Source organism: Tamandua tetradactyla, chromosome 9, assembly GCF_023851605.1.
Source record: "Tamandua tetradactyla isolate mTamTet1 chromosome 9, mTamTet1.pri, whole genome shotgun sequence".
NCBI classification, from domain to species: Eukaryota; Metazoa; Chordata; class Mammalia; order Pilosa; family Myrmecophagidae; genus Tamandua; species Tamandua tetradactyla.
Window position 1 is genome coordinate 93,708,041 of NC_135335.1, and position 21,270 is coordinate 93,729,310.

At 39.0% G+C, this 21,270-nt stretch overlaps 1 protein-coding gene across 5 annotated transcripts in view; it reads right to left on the minus strand.

The window, feature by feature from the left end:
- PAIP1 (poly(A) binding protein interacting protein 1) overlaps positions 1 to 14,544 on the minus strand; it is a 52,236-nt gene extending 37,692 nt beyond the window's left edge. Inside the window, exons 1-2 of one of the 5 annotated variants that reach the window (XM_077117106.1) lie at positions 14,402 to 14,544; positions 12,897 to 13,066 (exon numbers count right to left, since the gene is read on the minus strand). In XM_077117106.1, coding sequence (XP_076973221.1) covers positions 12,897 to 12,995 — 99 coding nt within the window. In that variant the 5' untranslated portion in view covers positions 12,996 to 13,066; positions 14,402 to 14,544. Of the gene's footprint in view, positions 1 to 12,896; positions 13,067 to 13,267; positions 13,451 to 13,655; positions 14,156 to 14,401 lie in introns of those variants that run through there. The other 4 variants (XM_077117104.1, XM_077117105.1, XM_077117107.1 and 1 more) reach the window with 4 other exon arrangements.
- Between the last annotated feature and the right edge of the window lie 6,726 nt (positions 14,545 to 21,270).

Below are 21,270 nucleotides of genomic sequence, written 5' to 3' on the forward strand. Positions count from 1 at the left end.
TGAAGAAAGAATATTCCATGCAGTGTGCACAAGAAGCTAACACGCCTCAAGGAGAAAGAGAAGACCTGGTATGGACAGAACACAGAAACTGAGGATGGGACAATAGCTAAGAATGACAATAAGGCAGATGGAGCAGATCCTGTATGGCCTCTGGGAGGAAAAAGGCTTTAAGGGAGTAGAAAAGTCAAGTGGGGTGTGGGGTGGTGGTGGGGTACAGCTGACAAAGAAGGATCACGTAACAACTTAAGTAACTTGCATGTGGTCACAGAGCTAGTTAGAATACAAGAATTCAGCACAGGAAAAAGCCTGTGCTTTTAACCTCTATTCTATATTCCTAAAACTGAAAAAAGATTAAAATCCAACTTAGACATGTGGATGTTCATACAAAAAAATCAACCTAACAATCCATTAACAAGAAATTGCTTAAATATACTAAATATATCCATATACTGGAATACCGTTCAGTCATTTAAGAAAAAAAGGTTATATATAAATATATATAATCTCCAAAAGAGAGTGTTAGTTGGAATAAAGAGTACAGAACCATATTTTAGTACAATCTGATTTAAAAAAAAAGATTTACTTGTAAGGCAAATAAAGTTTCTGGAAAGTTAGACAAGAGACAATAGTGGTTCAATGAAGCTGAATGTGAGAATGTTAGAGGCAGGAGGGCTGGGAGAACAAATGAAACCAGCAGGAAAGATGGGCGACTGATTTGAACAGTGAATTAAGAAGTATTTGTAAAGTCCCCTTGGGAGGGACATTTTCCTTCTAAGCTGCAAGAAAGAGGGAAAATTCAACTTCACCACATGAAGAATTCCTGATATTCTCACAAGCAGTGGGGATAACCAAATCAATAGGTCAAGCCCTTAATCTTGGGGTTTGTTCAGATGAAATTTATGTCTGCAAAGGACAGACTAAGCCTGCTTAAAACCAGGCCTAACCAAATAAAGTATCAGTGGCAGAGAGAGCTCAAATGAGTCCAGAGGTACTCTGGAGGTTGCTCTTATGCAAGCTTCAGGTAGACCTTGCTACTTATCATAACCTGCCAACACCCAATCAGGACCATTCCAGCCAACCCTAAAGAACACCTAAGGTAATTTATAAGATTCCACAAGGGTTCCTGGCACTAGAGTAACTTGCAAGAAACCTACAACCTCCAGATGGGTACCTGGTTCAGATAAGTCCTGATACCTAGCCCAGCCTCTCCAGAACATCAGAGAGTTTCATCTCCCTACCCTATATTAGTGACAGACCCTTCCAATATCAAAAATTTAGAATTGCCATAGCCCAAACAACCCCAATGAGAGGTATGGAAAGATCAAAGGTGATGGTGGAATTATACATAGAAGATACAATTAACAAATTAATATTAATGCTGAATTACTAAATTGATTATCTCTTTTAGTCTGCAGTATTTTAGAGCAGCTAGAAGTAAAAACCTAAAATTGTGAAATTGTAACCCATGTCAAAGTCTGAAATATGTTCTACAACTAATTATGGTGCTGTGCTTGGAAATTTATAGCTGTTTTGCACATATGATATTGTTCACAAGGAAAAAAAAAGTTGTTTGTGATGATAAAAAAGTATTTAAGCCCACCAGCCTCCTATATTCTGGAGCAGCTAGAAGGAAAAATATGATAGGATCGTATCATAGTCCATGACAAACTCCTGGATCTATCCTGTAACCACTTTTCCTTTTTTTTTTTAAATTTATTTTATTTATTAAATGTACCCACATACAAACACAAACATTCTTACCATATGATCATTCCATTCTACATATATAATCAGTAATTCACAATATCATCATATAATTGTATATCCGTCATCATGATCATTTCTCACAAATTTGCATCAATTCAGAAAAATAAAAAGAAAACAGAAAAAAAACTTATACATACCATACCCCTTACCCCTCGCTTTCACTGATCATTAGCATTTCAATCTACTAAATTTATTTTAACATTTGTTATCCCTATTATTTATTTATTTTTAATGCATATGTTTTACTCATCTGTCCATAAGGTAGATAAAAGAAGCATCAGACACAAGGTTGTCACAATCACACAGTCACATTGCAAAAGCCTTACATATAATCATCTTCAAGAAACATGGCTACTGGAACACAGCTCTACATTTTCAGGCACTTCCCTCCAGCCTCTCCAATATACCTTAACTAAAAAGGTGATATCTATTTAATGCATAAGAATAACCTCCAAGATAACCTCTCGACTCTGGAATCTCTCAGCCATTGACATTTTATTTTGTCTCATTTCTCTCTTCCCCCTTTTGGTCGAGAAGGTTTTCTCAATCTCTTGGTGCCGAGCCCCAGCTCATTCTAGGATTTTTGTCTCACGTTGCCAGGAAGGTCCACACCCCTGGGAGTCATGTCCCACGTACAAGTGGAGGGCAGTGAGTTTGTTTGTTGTGTTGGCTGGAGAAAGACCACATCTGAGCAACAAGAGGTTCTCTTGGGGGTGACTCTTAGGCCTAATTTTAAGTAGGCCTAATCTATCCTTTTCGGGGTTAAGTTTCATATGAACAAACCACAAGATGGGGGCTCAACCTACTGCTTTGGTTGTCCCCACTGCTTGTGAGAATATCAAGAATTCTCCACTTAGGGAAGTTGAATTTTCCCCTTTCTCACCATTCCCCCAAGGGAATGCAAATACTTTTTTATTCACTGCTATAACCACTTTTTGAAGAGTGTTTTGAAAACTACTGCTTTCTTATTTCTTTGCTTTGTATATATGTTATACTGTATTACAATAAAAAAAAATTAGGCCTAAGAGTCACCCCCCAGGGAACCTCTTTTGTTGCTCCGATGTGGCCACTCTCTGAGCCAACACAGCAAGCTAACTCACAGCCCTCCCTCTCTCTACATGAGACATGACTCCCAGGGTTGTAAACCTTCCTGGCAATGTGGGGCAGAAATCCTACAATGAGCTTTGACTCAGCATCAAGGGATTGAGAAAACCTTCTCAACCAAAAGGGGGAAGAGAGAAATGAGACAAAATAAAGTGTCAGCAGCTGAGAGATTTCAAAGAGTTGAGAGGTTTTCCTGGAGGTTATTCTTCTGCATTTTATACATATTCCCTTTTTAGTTTAAGGTGTATTAGAGAGGCTAGAGGGAAGTACCTGAAATTGAAGAGCTGCGTTCCAGTGGTCACGTTTCTTGAAGATGAATGTATGATGATACAGCTTTGCAATGTGGCTATATGAGTGTAAAAACCTTCTGTCTGATGCTCCTTTTATTTACGATACTGACAGATAACTAAAAAATATGGATTAAAAATAAATAATAGGGGGAACAAATATTATAATAAATTGAGTAGACTGAAGTACTAGTGAACAATGAAAGGGAGTGGTAAGGGGTATGGAAAAAAATAGGGGGAACAAAGGTTAAAATATATTGAATAGATGGAAATATTAGTGGTCAATGAGAGGGAGTGATAAGGGGTATGGTATATATGAGTATTTTCTTTTTTCTTTTTATCTCTTTTTTCTGGAGTGATGCAAATGCTCTAAAAAAATGACCATGGTGATGAATATACTATGTGATGATATTGTGAGCCACTGATTGTACACCATGCACGGAACATTTGTATGTTAAGAATGTCCACATTTGTATGTTGTTTTGGTTTGACAATAAAAAATAAATTAAAAAAAAAGAGAGACAATAGTGGTTATCCTTGGGAGAATGAAGAAATGTTCATATTACAAATATTGACTTTCTACTGGAAATTGTAAAAGTAGTTAAGCACAATAAATGTTAACCACATATACATGAGATTTTACAATTAAACACTAATCTTAAATTTTAAAATACAGTTCAGAGTTTTATAGATTGTAACATCCCATCACTATTAATGATAATGGAAAATGGAAGTCTACAGGTCCCAACTAAAGGTATGAATTTCCTACTTCTATCAAGTATTCATATTCATTGTGGCAAAAATAGAGTTTCAGACACTGATTTCCAGTCTTTTCTTTCTTTCGAAACTCAGTAAATGCACACTGATGTTCATAGTAGCATTATTCACAATCACCAAAAGATGGAAACAACCCAAGTTCCCATTAACAGACGTGCAGATTAACAAAATGTGGTATATAAATACAATGGAATATTATGCAGCAGTAAGATGAATTGATATCCTGAAGCACACGAAAAAATGGATAAGCCTTGAGGACATAACGCTGAGTGAAATAAGTCAGACACAAAAGGATAGATACTGTATGATTCCACTTTTATGACCATGGTAAAGATAAAATCAGAGGCTTATAATACAAAATATAGGGGACCTAGAGAGATACAAAGCTAGGGATGGGTGAACAGTTAGCTAATGAGGTTGTACTTAAATGTAAGGGAACAGATAGATGTGAAGGTCGTTCACTAGTGGGTCTATAAGTAATATTAGTATATTGAAGGTGAGCAGGATTGAAAGGGGTTGTATAGACCCATGTTTCCCATTGATTAACACTACAAATATAAATAAGTTCTTTCATGAACTACTGCAAAAGTATGAATCTTGTACAAAGAGTGTATAAGATCAGGGTATAGGGGGGAAATTGCTTTTGCATGCTATGGGCTATGTTTAGAGGAAAACATCAGCAGTACCATAGCAACATCAGAGGTAAATAATGGGGGTAGAGACAAGAGCTAAGCAGAGGTCTAAATTTTCCACTTGGTGAGGGTGTTTATTGGTTTTCTCTTGGGAACAATAAAATTATCTAATATTGAAAATGTTGATGGACTGTTGACTTTGGACATTATACATGATGCCCACTGACTGAGAAGCAGATTGGCAAACGATGGTATATACATATGATTGAGTATCGTGCTGCTACAAAAAAAGAATGAAGTTGTGAAGCATGCAACATTGTGAATGAACCTGTGGGACATTTGGTGAGGCAAAATAAGCCAGAAACAAGCAAATACTGTAAAGTTTCATTTAGAAAATACTTATAAGAAAAAAAGGGGCCGAGACTGTAAGCTCTTAAAGCAGTCACATTTGGTCTGGAGCAGTATTTGTCATTTCTGGACTCCGAGAGGCTGTTTTATATGTGTATAACCTGATATTTAGAGATAAGATCTAAGCCAATCAGGTCTAGATTAAGGTAATTTAGAATACAGGGGCAAGGAAGACATCTGTACTCTTGATCCTCATCTACTTATCGAGAACAAAGGAAGAAAGGTTTATTTGTCCAGAACCTAAATTTTCTGTAGCACATAACTCCAGCTGTCTGGAAAGCTCATTTGAACAACTGAAACACAGGGAGCCCAGAATAAGAATGAGGGTGTTTAATCCTGTATAGTTTAATGTAATACCTGGAAACACCCCAGAGTATATTAAGCAGATAATCAAAAAGTATTGGCAAAGTCAATAAGAGATGGGAAAAAATTATGGAACTATTACACTTTATCACTGGGGAAACCCCTGATGCTGTGTCAAACATTAAGGACACCCAAATCAATAGGCCAAGCCTTTGATATTGAGGCTTGCTCTTGTGAGGCTTACTGTGTGGTGGAGAAGCTTAGCCTACTTATAGGTATGCCTACAAGTTACTTCCAGAGAACCTCTTTTGTTTGCTCAGATATGGCCTCTCTCTCTCTCTCTAAGTCCAACACTGCAAGTGAAATATTGCCCTCCCCGCTATGTGGAGCATGACATCTAGAGGCGAAAGTCTCCCTGGCAACCTCAGGCATGACTCCCAGGGATGAGCCTGGTCCTAGCACCCCGGGATCAACAATGCCATCCTAACCAAAAGGGGGAAAAGAAGTCTAACAAATAAGGTACCAGTGGCTGAGAGAGTTCAAATAGAGTGGAGAGGCTACTCTGGAGGTCACTCTTAAGCTACCTTCAGCGAGATATCATTAATTACCATGGTTTTCCAAACCCTAACCAAAACTAGTCCTATAGACCTAGGGCTTTATCTGAGATTCTTCAACACTTTCACACACCAAGATTACTTTCCAGAAACCTACAACCTCCAGAAGGGTTCCTAGGCCAGAAAAGTTCTGAAATCCAGAGGTGCCAGCCTCTCCAAGAACATAAACTAGTTTCATCCCCTATCCACAATTATTGCCAGCCCCTTCCAACATGAAACAGTTAGGATGGGCATGGCCCAAATACTCCCTAAAGAGTGGGAGAAAGATCAAAGGTCATGGTGGAGTTACACGGAGAAGTCAGGGTTTAACCAATGAGTATGATTACTGAATTATTTTATTGATTTTTCTTTTAGTCTCCAGTATCTTAGAGCAGCTAGAAATAAAAACCTCAAATTTTGGAATTGTAATCCACACCAAACTCTGAAATCTGTTCTATAACTAATTGCTCAGTTGTGCTTTGAAATTTATTTACATATATGTTATTTCTCACAAACACACACACAAAAGTCTATTGTGATAATAAATGCACAGCTATATGATATCATGAACCACTGTACACTTTGGATGATTACATGATAAGTGAATATATTATATATATATATATATAAACATATATAGCTAAAAAAAAAAATGCTCAGCCTAAGAACATCAACTAATTACATTTCCCTATCCCATACTCTCAACACCCCTTTTTTCCAACATGAAAAAGTTAGAATGGACATAGCCCAAATACCCCCAAAGATTGGGAGAAGGATCAAAGGAGAAGGAGAAGTTATAACAGAAAAGATAAGATAAATGAGTATGACTGCTGAATCATTATATTAATATTTCTTTCAATGGCCAGTGTCTTGAAGCAGCTAGAAGGAAAAACCTGTAACAGTGGAACTGTAACCCATAGGACACTGAAATCTGTTCTATAACTACGTGTTACAATGTACTTGTTACTATTGCTTCTTTGTGTATGTATATATATATATATTGTATTTCACAATAATAATGTTTCAAAAACATTAGAACTCTATTTAAAAAAATATGAAGTTTGATAAGTAAAAAAGGAAAGTAGAGATGCTCTGAATTTAACAGAATAGGAGATCTAAAAGCCTGCCATTTTAGCAAAAAAAAAAGCAATTCTGAAGAGATAAGCACTCCAATGTGTTTGAATCAAAGCCTGTGATAGTTGATTTTCTAGTAACTAGGTTTTATGAAGTACAAATTTCTTCAGTCTTCAATGTGGAGTCAAACAGCTTCCAGGCTGAGGAATATTTTCAAGTTTTATTTATTTTTCTTAGAATTCTGTGACAGAGAGATTAGGAGGGACATGGATTAAATAATGTACTTTTTATGTTAGTTACTCTGTATACATTGTTAAGAGATGAGAACCTAATCCATGGCAGTAAACAGTCAAGACTATTTTTTAGTTAATGGATAGAATTGGGGCCAGGGTATATAGCAGAGAAGTTTGTCAACATACCACCAAGAGTTTAGCATGTGTAGCTAGTTACAAAGAACATAAGAGATTTACGGAAGTTAAAACGTTTCAGAATTGAATTTAAATGTGAGATCCTCATGAAGAGATCAAACAAATGTAAACTCAAGCCTGAAATTTAGAGGAAGAATTAGGCATAGAGGATTCTAGGGGAGAGGTGAGGTTGCCAGGGGAAGTAATAAAATGGAAAGAAGGTAAAATCTCAGGGACTGTGTCATGAGGGGAGAGAAAATGACTAGCAAGTTGGAAGGATAAAGAAAGAGTACTAGCTAAGGAAAGCATAAATAAGAAAAGTTACTGATAATACCGCATGCTCTAGAAAAAATTCATTAGGTTAAAATTTGAAAGAGAATGATGGTTGCCAAGTTTTAAAAGTGAAGGAGACTATGAAGAGGAAAAAATCAGAAAACAATTGGTATCTTGAATATTTAATCCATATAAAAATAAGAGAAGCTTTTGAAAGATCAAGATGTTACCCCTGGCACATAGTACAACACCTTACATACTGGTATTTTCACTCATACTTGTTAAACTGAACAAGTCACACTGATGTCAACAAAGTCTAAGATGAGAGTTCAACAAATAACAGATTTAAAAATCAGAAGATATCAGTAGTGTGGAAAAAACAGTATCAACACTACCAGGGGAATCAGGTTGCAAAGGCTGAATAGTCAGTCAATGGGAGGTAAAGTAGCACCAAGAGAGAATAATTCTATATTTTGGAGAAGAAAAAAGAAAATCTGGGCAGTAACTTGAAAGGGAATGCTCTTAGAAAAAAGCCAGCTTTTTTTTTTTCGGGAGGGGGGGAGCTGGGGAAATTTTGTTTCTTAATAAATGCTTTATGAACTATGGGAATTTTTTGTTCTGGTAATTTAACTGTGGTTAAATATTCAAGATATAATGGTTTGCCTGAGAAGAAGCATTGGCCAGAAATAAATGGATACAGCAACTCACTGGCAAAAACGCATGGAAAAGTAAGAAAAGTCTAGTAGTAGGGTTAGAGGAAGGACTGAAGATAAAGGGGCTTGGGAGCTTTGAAAGAGTTTAGGAAGCAAAACAAAAGACAATCATAAAGGCTGTTAGAAAAAGAAAGCATTCCTGAGGGCAGACACAGCTCCCCAAGCAATGGATTCTAATGTGTAGAACAAAAGTAGATTCAAAGAATTGCTGAAAACTGAACCCATGAGACCACAATATAGGCTCCTTGAAGGAAGGAATTTGTATTTTGTTTGCTGCTGTATCCCCAGTACTTGGTATTCAACCAATGTAGTGAGTGTAGCTTGACCCTGGATTATGTCTACTATAAGGAAAAGTTTCCCTCAGAAGACTTTATCTTCATAGTCAGGGAGAGGACACTCCCACCTCCAGACTACATGTTCAAATTCGTGCTGTGGTTAAATTTCTGGTGCCATGAATGACTGGCCTGAAGATTGGTTAAGCATCTGATGCCTGAATCCACGACCCAGCTTGGAGCTGTCCAGGCTTTCTTGGCTTCGGGCTACATTTTTCAGAGGTCTCTGCACCAGAGGATCCTCTCAGTTCAAGTTTTTTGCCCAGGCGTGTTTATCCCAGCAGCCGTGAGAACTCCCCTGCAGCAGTTTGGGACTGGCAGGTTTGGCCACAGACTCGTGGCAAGTTGGGGAAAGGTGCCGAGAGGACGAGTAAAAAAAATCGTGGTGAGCTGTAAGCTATAAGAATAGCCCGAAGTAAAAAGTCCCCACGTTTTAATGATGTGTCTTCAGCCCAAAGGACATTTAAGAGCATGTCTACCTTCTCAGGACTCTGCTTCTCTAAGAGAAGAATCCAGATGAGGGCTGCTTATTAGATGATGGAACTCAAAAAGCCATGGCCTCTGGGTTGGTGACATTCAAGGATGTGGCTATAGAATGTGGCCATTGACTTGGGAATGCCTGGACTCTACTCAGAAGGATTTGTATAGAAAGATGTTACAGAACTACAGCAACCTGGGATGTTCCATTTCTAAGCCAGACGTGATCTCTTTATTGGAGCAGGGGAAGGAGCCCTGGATGGTTGCAAAGGATGTGACAGGAAGACAGTGCCCAGTATCCTCCAACATCCTGCATGAGAAGCAATAGAGTATAGAGTATAAGGACCAGACTGCTGGTGTTTGAACTGCAACTGCACCACTTGCTAACTTACCTTCGGCAACTTGTATTAATTTTCCTCGTCTGCAAAACTGTGATTAAAGTAATACTTACCTGAAAAGGATTTAATTAATTCATATATGTAGACTGTTTTTGAACAGTGCCAAATAAGCACCACAGGTTCTGTGATAGTATTGTTATTCTTGGTTTGAGGGACTAAAAGGACATGAACAAGCTATTCAGAAATTGACAGCTTAAGAGGGAAGACAGAATGTGGTCATAAGTAATTTCCATAAAATACATTTTCATAAGGGAAGGCATGATGGGAATATTGAGTTGAAAGTTGGAGCTAAGAATATAGATGTGGTAGAATTTAAGTAGAAAATGTTTTCTGTCTAATCTGAGGAGGAAGAGATGGTACAGGAGTGATTAGGGGCAAAAGCAGTTTCCAGTAATGGGCAGTGTCCTGTGGGATAAAACCTAGGTACACAGGCAAGAATGGTATGTTGATATTAATGATTTTCATGGAATGAGCAGATGTTATATTGAAGCAGCATACACTGAAAGACGTGTTCCATTTGAAAAATGAGGGAAAGGCAAAACTTTAATTTCTTTATTTTTTTGGCATGGGCAAATAGAACCCAGGTCTCTGGCATGGCAGAGGAGAATTCTGCCACTAAGCCACTGTTGCACCACTCAGTCACCACTGCGCTGCCCTAATTTCTTTTTAAAAATCTTAAATTCTAGAAATAGTATCCATGTTTTAAAATTGTTCTAATCATAGGGTATAATTGACTTTTTCATTTTTTCCAAAGAACACTTACCTTATGCTTTCTTATTTTAGCAAAGTTTTAAAGTATATATATCACTGTTCATTAAAACTGCTATTAATTATTAAAAAAAAAAAAAGAACCAGGGATAAAACAAGAATTCTGTTCTGTGACTAAGTGACTGAGAAAAATTTAGTCTTGACCAAGGTAAATTAGGGTACTTTAGTAAGGTTACAAAATGCAGTCGAACAGGGGTAGAAAGTCTAAATGCCTGTAGAATCCAGGTGGGTTACAAAAGAATGAAACAAACCAGTGAACAAATTTAGAGCTCACATGCTCCATCCAAAGCTTCTGTTCAACTCTAACCAATTTTTGATCTACAAATTGTCAGACCAGTGGGACCAAATTTTCTGATTTCAAGAGAAACAGGACAATTCAGATTTGTAGTATCTAATTTAAACATTGATAAATTTTAAAAACTTAAAAAAACAACAACAATAACGTTGAGGACTAATACACCTCCAGGCCATATGTGAGCCATGGGCTTCAATTTTGCAATGTTATAGCAAATTAAGCACAGGAGTTGATCTATTAGAGGACAGCAGAGAATGTCTGGAAGATGACCACGTCTTAAAATAAATGGACTAACATATTCAGTACACTGTTCTACAGCCCAGAAGTCACTTGAAAAATAATTGGTATAGGACTGTGAAAAAAAATTGCATGCTCTCCATCAAAAAAAGCCCGTCAATAGGAAGAGAAACAAACTGGGAGCTGATTGTGGCTGTTAGAATGTCAAGTACCCTTAAGAGTTATATTCAACTACTCATAGCTCTCCAGTGGTTTCTTTTCCTCTCTGAGCCAGATAAGTTTCTGGAAAGAGCCCAAGGTATTAGCATTTCTATTTTACATGATAGATGACTCCTTCCACCCCAAATCAACTGCTCTTCCTGCTATGTCTATACTTTTCCAACCCCAGAGCTTTTTCCTATGCAGCCTAAAACGCATGCAATATTTAAAATGTAGAATACAAAGTTAACATGACTTTTTCTATCAAATATGGAAGAGCCAATGAATTTGACAAAATGGTGTGCCAACATTAACCAACAGGAAAATATAAATTAAAACCGGAAACAGATACAAGATACCCACCAAAATGGCTAAACTTAAAAAAAAAAAAAGCCCACTGATAAGGAAGCAGAACAACTAGAAACCACATACTGCTTAGAGAACACATTGGAACAATCTCTTTAGAAAACTACATGGCAGTCTCTACCAAAACTAAACATACGACTACTCTATACCCTTGCAATTACACTCCTAGGTATACCTCAAACTGATAAAGGGCATATATCCACCAGAAATGGACTGGCCGAGCAGTTTTCAAAAGAGCCCCAGAGTGGAAACTACCCAAATATCATCAACGTGTTCATCAACATATCAACGGATAAACAGATCATGGTACATTTGCCCACAAAAAAAAAAACAAAACTATACTATTTATACTATATCACTATGGAATACTATACTATGACGATAAACCCACCTCCAATTACAGGCTACACAACATGGATTAATATTGCAGAATGAAAGTGAGAAACAAAACTATTCTAATCTGTTAAATCAAAATAGTGGTCACCCTTGTGATTGGTAGTGATTAGAAGGGGACAGAGGTGGGTTTTAGGGATTGATAATGTTCTTTTTCTTGATTTAGATGCTGGTTACCTGAGTACTCACTTTGTGAAATTGAGTTATATTTTTCTGTACACCCTTTTATATGTTAAATCTCAATAAAATTAGGAAAATGTGAAAGTCAGACTTCATGATATGTTTTATTAATCATTTCTTTAATTTAGTAGCATGGTTCCTGTTCTACCTCTCTTCAATTCCTGTGCATTTTACTCATCTTGTTTTACCTAGCATGATACATTCTTTTCTATGCAACCCTACTGCGTTTTGTGCTTTCTCCTGTAATTTGTTTGACCAACTTTTAAAGTTCTTATATTACTGACAAAGATGACTCTGAAAGTTTAAAAATTCTTTACACCAAAATACTTTATCAAAATCCCCTTTGACATATCTACATACAGTAGGTATCTAGATCTAGAAAAACTTCTATTTTCTATAATCTATAATCCGGAACAATGATCACTACAAACAAAAGTGCAGATCTGTACTTCTCAACTACCTCATAATTTGTTTACAGCAAAACTACTATTTATTTATCCTTAAGCCATTAGTGAATATTCAGTTATCTTGCTAAAATCAAATTAAAACTCAATTTTGCCAGGCTACTATTCCACAGGTTGCCCATAAAATCTGAAAAAAGATTTTAGTTTTATACATTGAAGATGTCCTTAACAACATAAAGTTTATTTGCTTATTGATAACTATAATAAGTGCTGGGAATACAGAAGACAACTAAATACAAAAATTCCTACTTTCAGTTGGCATTCTCATACCTTGACAATATCTACCAAATATATTCTTGAATCAATTGTATTTCCTCAGGAGTTCAATGAGTTCATAATAAAATGCTTTTGTGAGTAGGACAAAAAGCACCAGCATACTATGGTTAATAAGTTATAGTCACATTATCCCAGTAACACCAACCAAGAGCTGTAGTAAAACGGAGTACTTACTGTATAATTAGAAGAATAACCTGATGGGTAAAATTCAGGAGCGTTCACAGACAGCTTAGATATTAATACAGGAGCTACAACCACCTGGGGTTTAGCCATTGCAGAATTCGAGTTCTGCTGCGGGATTTTATCCTGTGAACTAGGCGGAGCTCTCAAGGACCTCGTTTGTTCTGAAGAAAAAAAAATAGGGGTGTTAGGTTCCTTCATTCCCTTGTATAATAATTTACTATATATTGAAAAGCTATCCGAGTAAGGCTTGGTTTTAGGAGCTAAACAAGAACCATAACGAAATTTAAGGTCATCGTCAGGAACTGTACAAAGAGCCTGTAAAAAGGAACAATAGATTTGCTTTAGCTCATTTATAAACATACCTGCCTTCAAATGGGTGACTGTGAGGGCTTTTGTTTTTCCCCCCTTCCCTTTTTTTAAGGAGTCAGTTAAAAAAAAAAAAAAAAGGTGGTTGCTTGGACTAGTGTATCCGTTAAGAGCGCTGGGGAAGGGGAGCTTTTTACTCCCCCCTCGGCAGAACTCGGAGACCGCGCAGACGGCCCCTCCCCCCGCCGGGGAGCACAAAGGATTCCAACAGCCACCTTCCAAACCCGGTTCCGCGCGGCTCCCCACCCCGGAGCCACCCGGCCCCTAGCGGAATGCTTTCGGGGAACCGTGGAGAGAGAGAAGAGAGCGCGCCCGCATTCCGGCGCGCGCCAAAGGCCGTGGGGAGGCGTTGGCCCGAGGGGGTCCCCAAGCGCTGCTCAGTACCTGGGAGAGCCCCGGGCCGGGGAGGCCGCTGGGGGCCGGCGGGGACCTCGCACTGGGCCCCGGGCGGCGGGGCCGTTCTGGGCTGGCGCAGCGGCGGCGGCTGCAGGTAGCCCGGGGCTTTGGGCTGAGGCGGCGGCTGATGCCGCGACCGCTCAGCAGGCCCCGCTCCGTTCGGGAAACCGCCGCCCTCAGGCCCGCCCCCTCCGCGGCCCAGGCCCCGGCTCCGGCCCCGACCAGCACCTGGGGCCCGATCGAAACCGTCCGACATGCTCCTCCTCCGGGAGCCGCCGCCGCTGAGCTCGGGAGAGGGCGCGGTGGGGAGACCGGCTCTCGTCGCTGTGCCTCACTCGGGCCTCATGGAGGAGGAGGGCGGCGGGCCCCGGCTTAGGCTCCTCCGCGCTTCAGGAGGGGCGGACGGCAGCCTGAACACCCGCCGCTCCAGAGCGCCCGCCCCTCACGGCTACCCAGCTCTTTCCGATTCTCCCCCAAAACCCGGCACCCTTCCCTTCAGCGCGGCGGGGGCGAAGGCGGGTCACAGCGGCCCCCCGCGGCCCGGAGGCTCCCGGCGCGCCAGCCGCGACTCCTCTCGTCGGCGGCGGGACGGCGGGGCGGCGGGGCGGCGGCGGCTGCCCACTAGGCCGGCAGGCGAGCGGCGTCTCGGCCGCTGGACGACCCTGTGGGCAGCGGGTGCTGAACGAGAACATCTCGGCTCCTGAAGCCGGGATGGGAGTTGAGGGGCCACTTACCCCTGCGAGGCCCAAGCTGCTCGATGGTTCTCTGGAGAGAAGTGCGAGACTGACGGTTGATGCCAGGAAAATAAAAATACGGGGGGAGGGGGCGTGGACCCGGCGCCAGGGTTCGCGGACGCGCACCTCAGAGGGCGCGCAGGTGTGTGCACTGACCCGGCTCCCGCCGCGACGCGAGGCCGCGACGCGAAGGGGCCTTTGGGAGGGATTCTTCCTCCGGCTCGGCTAGCAGTGGAGGAGAGGAGTAGAAATAGTTCCAAAATACGCCCCCCTCTTTAATTCACAACCGGGTCTTTATCACTGTAGACCAAACCTATCACTAAACTTGAATCTCTTCCTTTTTTTTCTTCCGCTTCTAAAATGTTGAGAGAATTTTATTACGTTTTCTATGATACTTTCCCCTTTTTCATCTTCTACCAGTGCTGCCCAATTGTAACATGAGCCACTTAACTAGTTTTAAATTTTGTAGAAGCCACATTGAACAAGTAAACACACACAGATGAAATTAATTTTAATAATAGATTTTATTTAAACCAATATATCCAAAATATTTCAACCTTTAATTTATATAAAAATATTAGTGGGATACTTCACAATTTTTGTTGTATTGGTTGAAATTCAATGTGTATTTTACACTTGCAGCAGGCTTAATTCAGGCTAGCCATGTTTGAAGAACTCAATAGCTGCACGTGACTAGTGGCTACTACACTGGACAAGGTAGTTCTGGACATTTATGTGTAAAATGTTTCAGTCAGCCTGATGGTGCTGAAGCCGAATGGATTAATATAGGTAATGAAAACAAAGGGCAAACATATACCTTTTCTTTACTGTTGGAGTGAACCAACTTCACAAAATCTTTTATTTTAATCATCAGCTAACACTCTTTACAGAAGGGAGAGACTTATGAAGAGAAATAGAAGGACTTGAAATACTGTCTTTCAGTGATTTTTCATCTTGAGAGTCATTTCAATTAAGAAAACCATTTACTTACTCTTTTTGCTAATAATGAAACTTACTTTTTTTGCTAATAATGAAAACATTAAAGTCTTCATCTAAATGAGAAAATGGCTTTAATGAGAACAACCATGAATACATTATTTATGCTGCTTATATTAGGCAAAACTATTGAAGTCAGAGAAGGAAGCCAGCACGAAGTATAGTTCCTTGGTGTAGGGAAAGAATGCAGGATTCGAAGTCTGGTTGAATTCCACCCTTGAACATTACTGACTGATCATGGGCAAGGGATTTACCTCTCATTTTCCTCATTTACAAAATGACTGTGGGTGCAAGAGTAGTTAAGTGGTAGAATTCTTATCTGCCATGCGGGAGACCAAGGTTCAATTCCCAGCCCATGCACTTCCAAAAAAAAAATTAACTGGTGCTGCAATAATGGGATACATGGAAAAAGAATGAAATGTGATCTTCACCACACAGCATACAAAAAAAAAGAGACTATCTTGAGGCGCTGGACAAATATTACAAATAAATGCTTGAGAGACCAAATTACGATTTAAAAATTACATGAGGTGATGTGCAAAGCTCTTTAAAATCTTTTTTTTATGTAGTCAGTCACTTCGTGCCTAAGCAAAGAATGAAGATGAGTTATGCTGGATGTCCCAGGGAAGGGGTATTTATTAGATGCCCTAATCTTATCCCAGACCTTCATTTGCATTTTTCACCCTTTTTTTCCTCTTAAAATTTTATGATGTTTAGCACCTTTTCTAGCATCTGTCACTTTCTTGAAGATTAGGCCGTTCTGTGTCCATGGTGGCATCAGGGCATCCTTATACAGCCTCCATTTGTGATTAGGGTCAAGTTAGACAATTGAGATGTTATCCTTCTTCTTCCCTCCATTCCCTATTATGTAACTTTAGTCCTAGTCATCTTGTGATGTATGAATGTTGGACTAGGGGATAACATGAGTGGATTTACGATAACGATAGCTAATATTTTTATACATTTATTATATGTCAACTGTTCCAAGTTGTTGGAAGATCAACAGCTGTTCCAAAATCTTGTATTTCATTTCATCTTCACACTCTGTCAAGTAGACATTTACATTATCTTCATTTTACAGAAAAGTAACTTGATGTTAAGATATCACAAGGCTCAGATTCATCTAGAGGCTTAAAGGGCAACTGGTAGATGCTAGGAATTGCATAATGCCAAGAGACCACACACATACACACACACAAAAAAAACATGAGCACCATAAAGGGGAAGTGAAGAGAATCACCAAAAGATCTCCTGCCCCAACTTCATTCCTTTCTTATTTATGGTGAAAGGAGAGTAGAAGAACAAATTTTTAGAGGTTGTAAAATATGAGAAAAGAACCTGCTGTGAACTATGGGGAAGATTTGTTTCTTTAAGCTAGATTAAAAATTGTTCTGCCTATTCCTGTGAGGAGGTCTATAAAATTCAAGATTCCTAGACTTATCTCTACCATGACCACCCTGGAGGCCTTGGCTTTAAGAGGAGAACTGAAAGTAGTAATTATCTTTACTAGTCTCCTTGCCTCCAGCCTATCCTCCATTTAGCTGCCAGGTAATCCTTCTAAAACCATGTCTGATCATGTTAGTCCACTGCTAGAAATCTTCCCTGTAGCTTTTGTAATGAAGTCAAACCCCTCAGCTCAGAACAAGACCTTTTTGCTTTCCTCTCTGTTTTAATTTGCTAGCTGCCAGCATGCAATATACCAGAAATGGAATGGCTTTTTAAAAGGGGGAATTTAATAAATTGTAAGTTTAAAGTTCTAAGGCTGAGAAAATGTCCCAATTAAAACAAGTCTATAGAAATGTCCAATCTAAGGTATCCAGGGAAAGATACCTTGGTTCAAGAAGGCTGATGAAGTTCAGGGTTTCTTTCTTAAATGAGAAGGCACATGGCATATATAGTCAGGGTTTCTCTCTCATCTGGAAAGGCACGTGGTGAACATGGTGTCATCTGCTAGCTTTCTCTCCTGGTTTCCTGTTTCATAAAACTCCCCGGGAGGCTTTTTCCTTCTTCATCTCCAAAGGTCGCTGGCTGGTGGACTCTCTGCTTCTTTCATTCTCTGCTTGTTCAGAATCTCTTTTTCATAGAATTCCAGTAAAGTAGTCAAGACCCACCTAGAATGGGTGAAGACATATCTCCAACTAATCCAGTTTAACAACCACTCTTGATTGAGTCACATCTCCAGGGAGATGATCTAATTAAAGTTTCAAACATACAGTACTGAATAGGGATTAGAAGAAATGGCTGCCTTTACAAAATGGGATTAGGATTAAAACATGGCTTTTCTAGGGTACAGACATCCTTTCCAACCATCACACTCCCCAACTTCATCTTGTGTTATTCCCCCACATGTTCTACCCCCACCCCACTTCCCTGCACCCTTTTAGCAATACTAATTTACCCTAATATCCCAAGCTACTTCGTACCTTCATGATTTTACTAAAGCATCTCTGCATTCCTTTACCTGTCTGTTAATGCCTCTTAACCTATGAGGGTCTGCTTAAGTATCCTCCTGGAACTTTCCCCAATCTATCCAATCTTAGATTTCCTCCTTTGTGATATTAGCATCTTGGGCAAACTCTGTCTTAGCTCCTAACATGCTGGGTTGTTAATAATTGGTTTATTAAGCAAACAACTCCACTGAACTCACCTGAAGGCAGAAGATACCTTTTAATCTCTCTATCTTTAGATCTTAGCCCAATACTTGGTACATGATAGGCTCTTAACATTAATAGTACTCACCTGCAATAGTTCTAACTTTCCTTGGGTCATTAGTATAGTGGAAGTAAAAAGAAGACTTATGGGGATAGACAGTGCAGCTTTGAAAGTTCAACTAATAGGAGAAAGTTTTCATAAAATAAATATGGAAGAGAAAATATTTGAAAACCACATATTTGACGAGGGGATTGTATTTAGAATATATAAAGAAATCTCAAAATTCAACAAAAAATTTCAAACAATCCAATTAGAAAATAGGAAAAACACATGGACAGACATTTTATTGAACAGGACAGACAGATGGTATTTAGGTCCATGATAAAATATTCAATATTGTTAGCCACTAGGGAAATGAAAATTAAAATCATGATGAGGTTTCACTATACACCTATTAGAATGTCTAAAATTAAAAAAAAAAAAGTGAAATTCTATAAAGGATGCAGGAAAAAATTGTTTACTGATACATTCTGTAAAGGATGCAGAAAAACTAGATTACCAATACCTTGTCACACTGGTACCTTGCCACACTGGTACCTTGTCACACTGGAAAACAGTTTGGCAATTTTTTTAACAAGTCAGCATGAATGAAAACATTCCCCCTAAGATCAGGAGTGAGAGATGAATCCCTCAATCAACACTATTATTCAACATTGTACTAGGAGTTCTAACTAGAGCAATCAGACACACACACACACAAAATAATAACAATAATAAAAAATGAAAGAGGTTCAAATCAGAAAGGACAAAGTAAAACTTTCATTATTCACAGATGACATGATACTATACTTGGAGAATTCTGAGAAGTCTATGACAAAGCTTTTTTATTTAGCATTTAAAAGAATATTTTTCTTGAGAAATTTTCATACACATACATTCCATACATGGTATACAATCAATGGCTCACAATATCATCACGTAGTTGCATGTTCGTCACCATGATAATGTTTTAGAACATTTGCATCACTCCCAAAAAAAAAAAGAAAAAAGAGATAGCTCGTACATACCATACACCTTACCCCTCCCTCTCATTGACACTAGTATTTCCATCTATCCAATTTATTTTACCCTTTGTCCCCATTTTATTTATTTTTTATCCATATTTTTTTACTCATCTGTCCATACCCTGGATATAAGCAGCATCAGACACAAGGTTTTCACAATCACACAGTCACATTGTAAACATATCTTTATACAGTTGTCTTCAACAATCAAGACTACTGGAATACAGCTCAATAGTTTGAAATAATTCCCTCCAGCCATTCCATTACACCATAAACTAAAGAGGGATATCTATATAATGCATAAGAATAACCTCCAGAATAATCTCTCAACTCTATTTGAAACCTCTCAGCCATTGAAAGTTTATTTTATCTCATTTCTCTGTTCCTCCTTTTGGTCAAGAAGCCTTTCTCAATCCCCTGATGCCAGGTCCTGGCTCATCCTGAGTTGTCTGTCCCACTTGCAGGAAGATTTACATCCCTAGAAGTCATGTGGAGGGGAGGGCAGTAAGTTCACCTGCTGAGTTGGGAGAGAGAGAGAGAGAAAGAGAGAGAGAGAGAGAGAGAGAGAGAGAGAGAGAGAGAGAGAGAGGGAGGGAGGGAGGCAGGGAGGGAAGGAGGGAGAGAGAGAGAGAGAGAGAGAGAGAGAGAGAGAGAGACCACATCTGAATAACAAAAGAGGTTTTCTGTGGGTGACTCTTAGGCTTAATTTTAAGTAGGCTTAGCCTATCCTTTGTGGGAATAAGCTTCATAGGGGTGAACCCCAAGATCAAGGGCTTAGCCTATTGATTTGGTTTCCCTACTGCTTGTGAGAATATCAGAAATTCTCCAAATGGTGAGGCTGAATATTTCCTCCTTTCTTCCCAGTCCCCCAAGGGGACTTTGCAAATACTTTTTTATTCACTGCCCAAATTATTCTGGCTTATATGAGGGCATCACACGAACGTGTACAAACCAACAAAATCTCATGCCCTATTCAAGATTCCATGTACTTATCATGTTCAACTAAACTGACCATACAAGTTAAACTAGGAAATGCACTACCCAAAATATGAATTTTGCATCCAATGAACATCTGTCCCTTTAGTCTCACACAGAAGTTAAAGTTTCAAAACATAGATGATATCATCCTTTATCCTGTATTCTGATATACCTTAGTCCTATCCAAATCAGTTTCATTCATATCTCTAGTTGAAGTCTGATCATTTTTTGAACTTTTTAAACAGTTCCTGTATGGAGTACTGCTGACTTTCACAGCTTCAGAGCTTTAACTCTGAGTCTCATGTGTCACATAGATTCCCAAAGTTTTTGGAAATGACCATGTTATATTCAAACAGCTCAGTATCTCAGAATTCAGTAATAATAGTTACACCTCCTGAGTATATGACAAAGCTTCTTGATCTAATAAACATATTCAGCAAAGTGGAAGGATACAAGATTAATGTCAAAAAATCAATAATGTTTCTATACACAAGCAATGACCTAACTGAGGAGACAATTAAAGAAAAAAGTTCATTCAAAATAGCAACTAAAAGAATCAAGTATCTAGGAATAAACTTAACCAGAATGTAAAGAAACTTGTTCTAATTTGCTAGCTGTCAGAATGTAATGTATCAGAAACAGAATGGCTTTTAAAAAGCGTGAATTTATTAAGTTGCAACTTTACAGTTCTAAGGCCATGAAAATGTCCCAATTAAAGCAAATCTATAAAAATGTCTAAATTAGGCACCAACAAGAGGTTACCTTCAGTTGAGAAAGGCTGATGAAATTCAGGGTATCGCTCACAACTGGAAAGGTACATGGCAAATATGATGACATCTGCTAGCTTTTTCTCCGGGCTTTTTGTTTCATGAAGCTCCCCCAGAGGCATATACCTTCTTCATCTCTAACAGTTTCTGTCTGCGTGGGCTCTGTGGTTCTTGTGGCTCTGTCATGGCTCTTCAAAAATACTGCCTGTTTAAAGGATTCCAGTAAACTAATCAAGACCCACCTGGAATGGGTGCAGTCACATCTCCCTCTAATCAAAGGTTAATACCCACAACTGGGAGCATCACAGCTCCGTGGAGATAATTTAATCAAGTTTCCAACCTATAGTACTGAATAGAGATTGAAAGAAATGGCTGCCTCCATCAGTTAGATTAATATTAAAACATGGTCTTT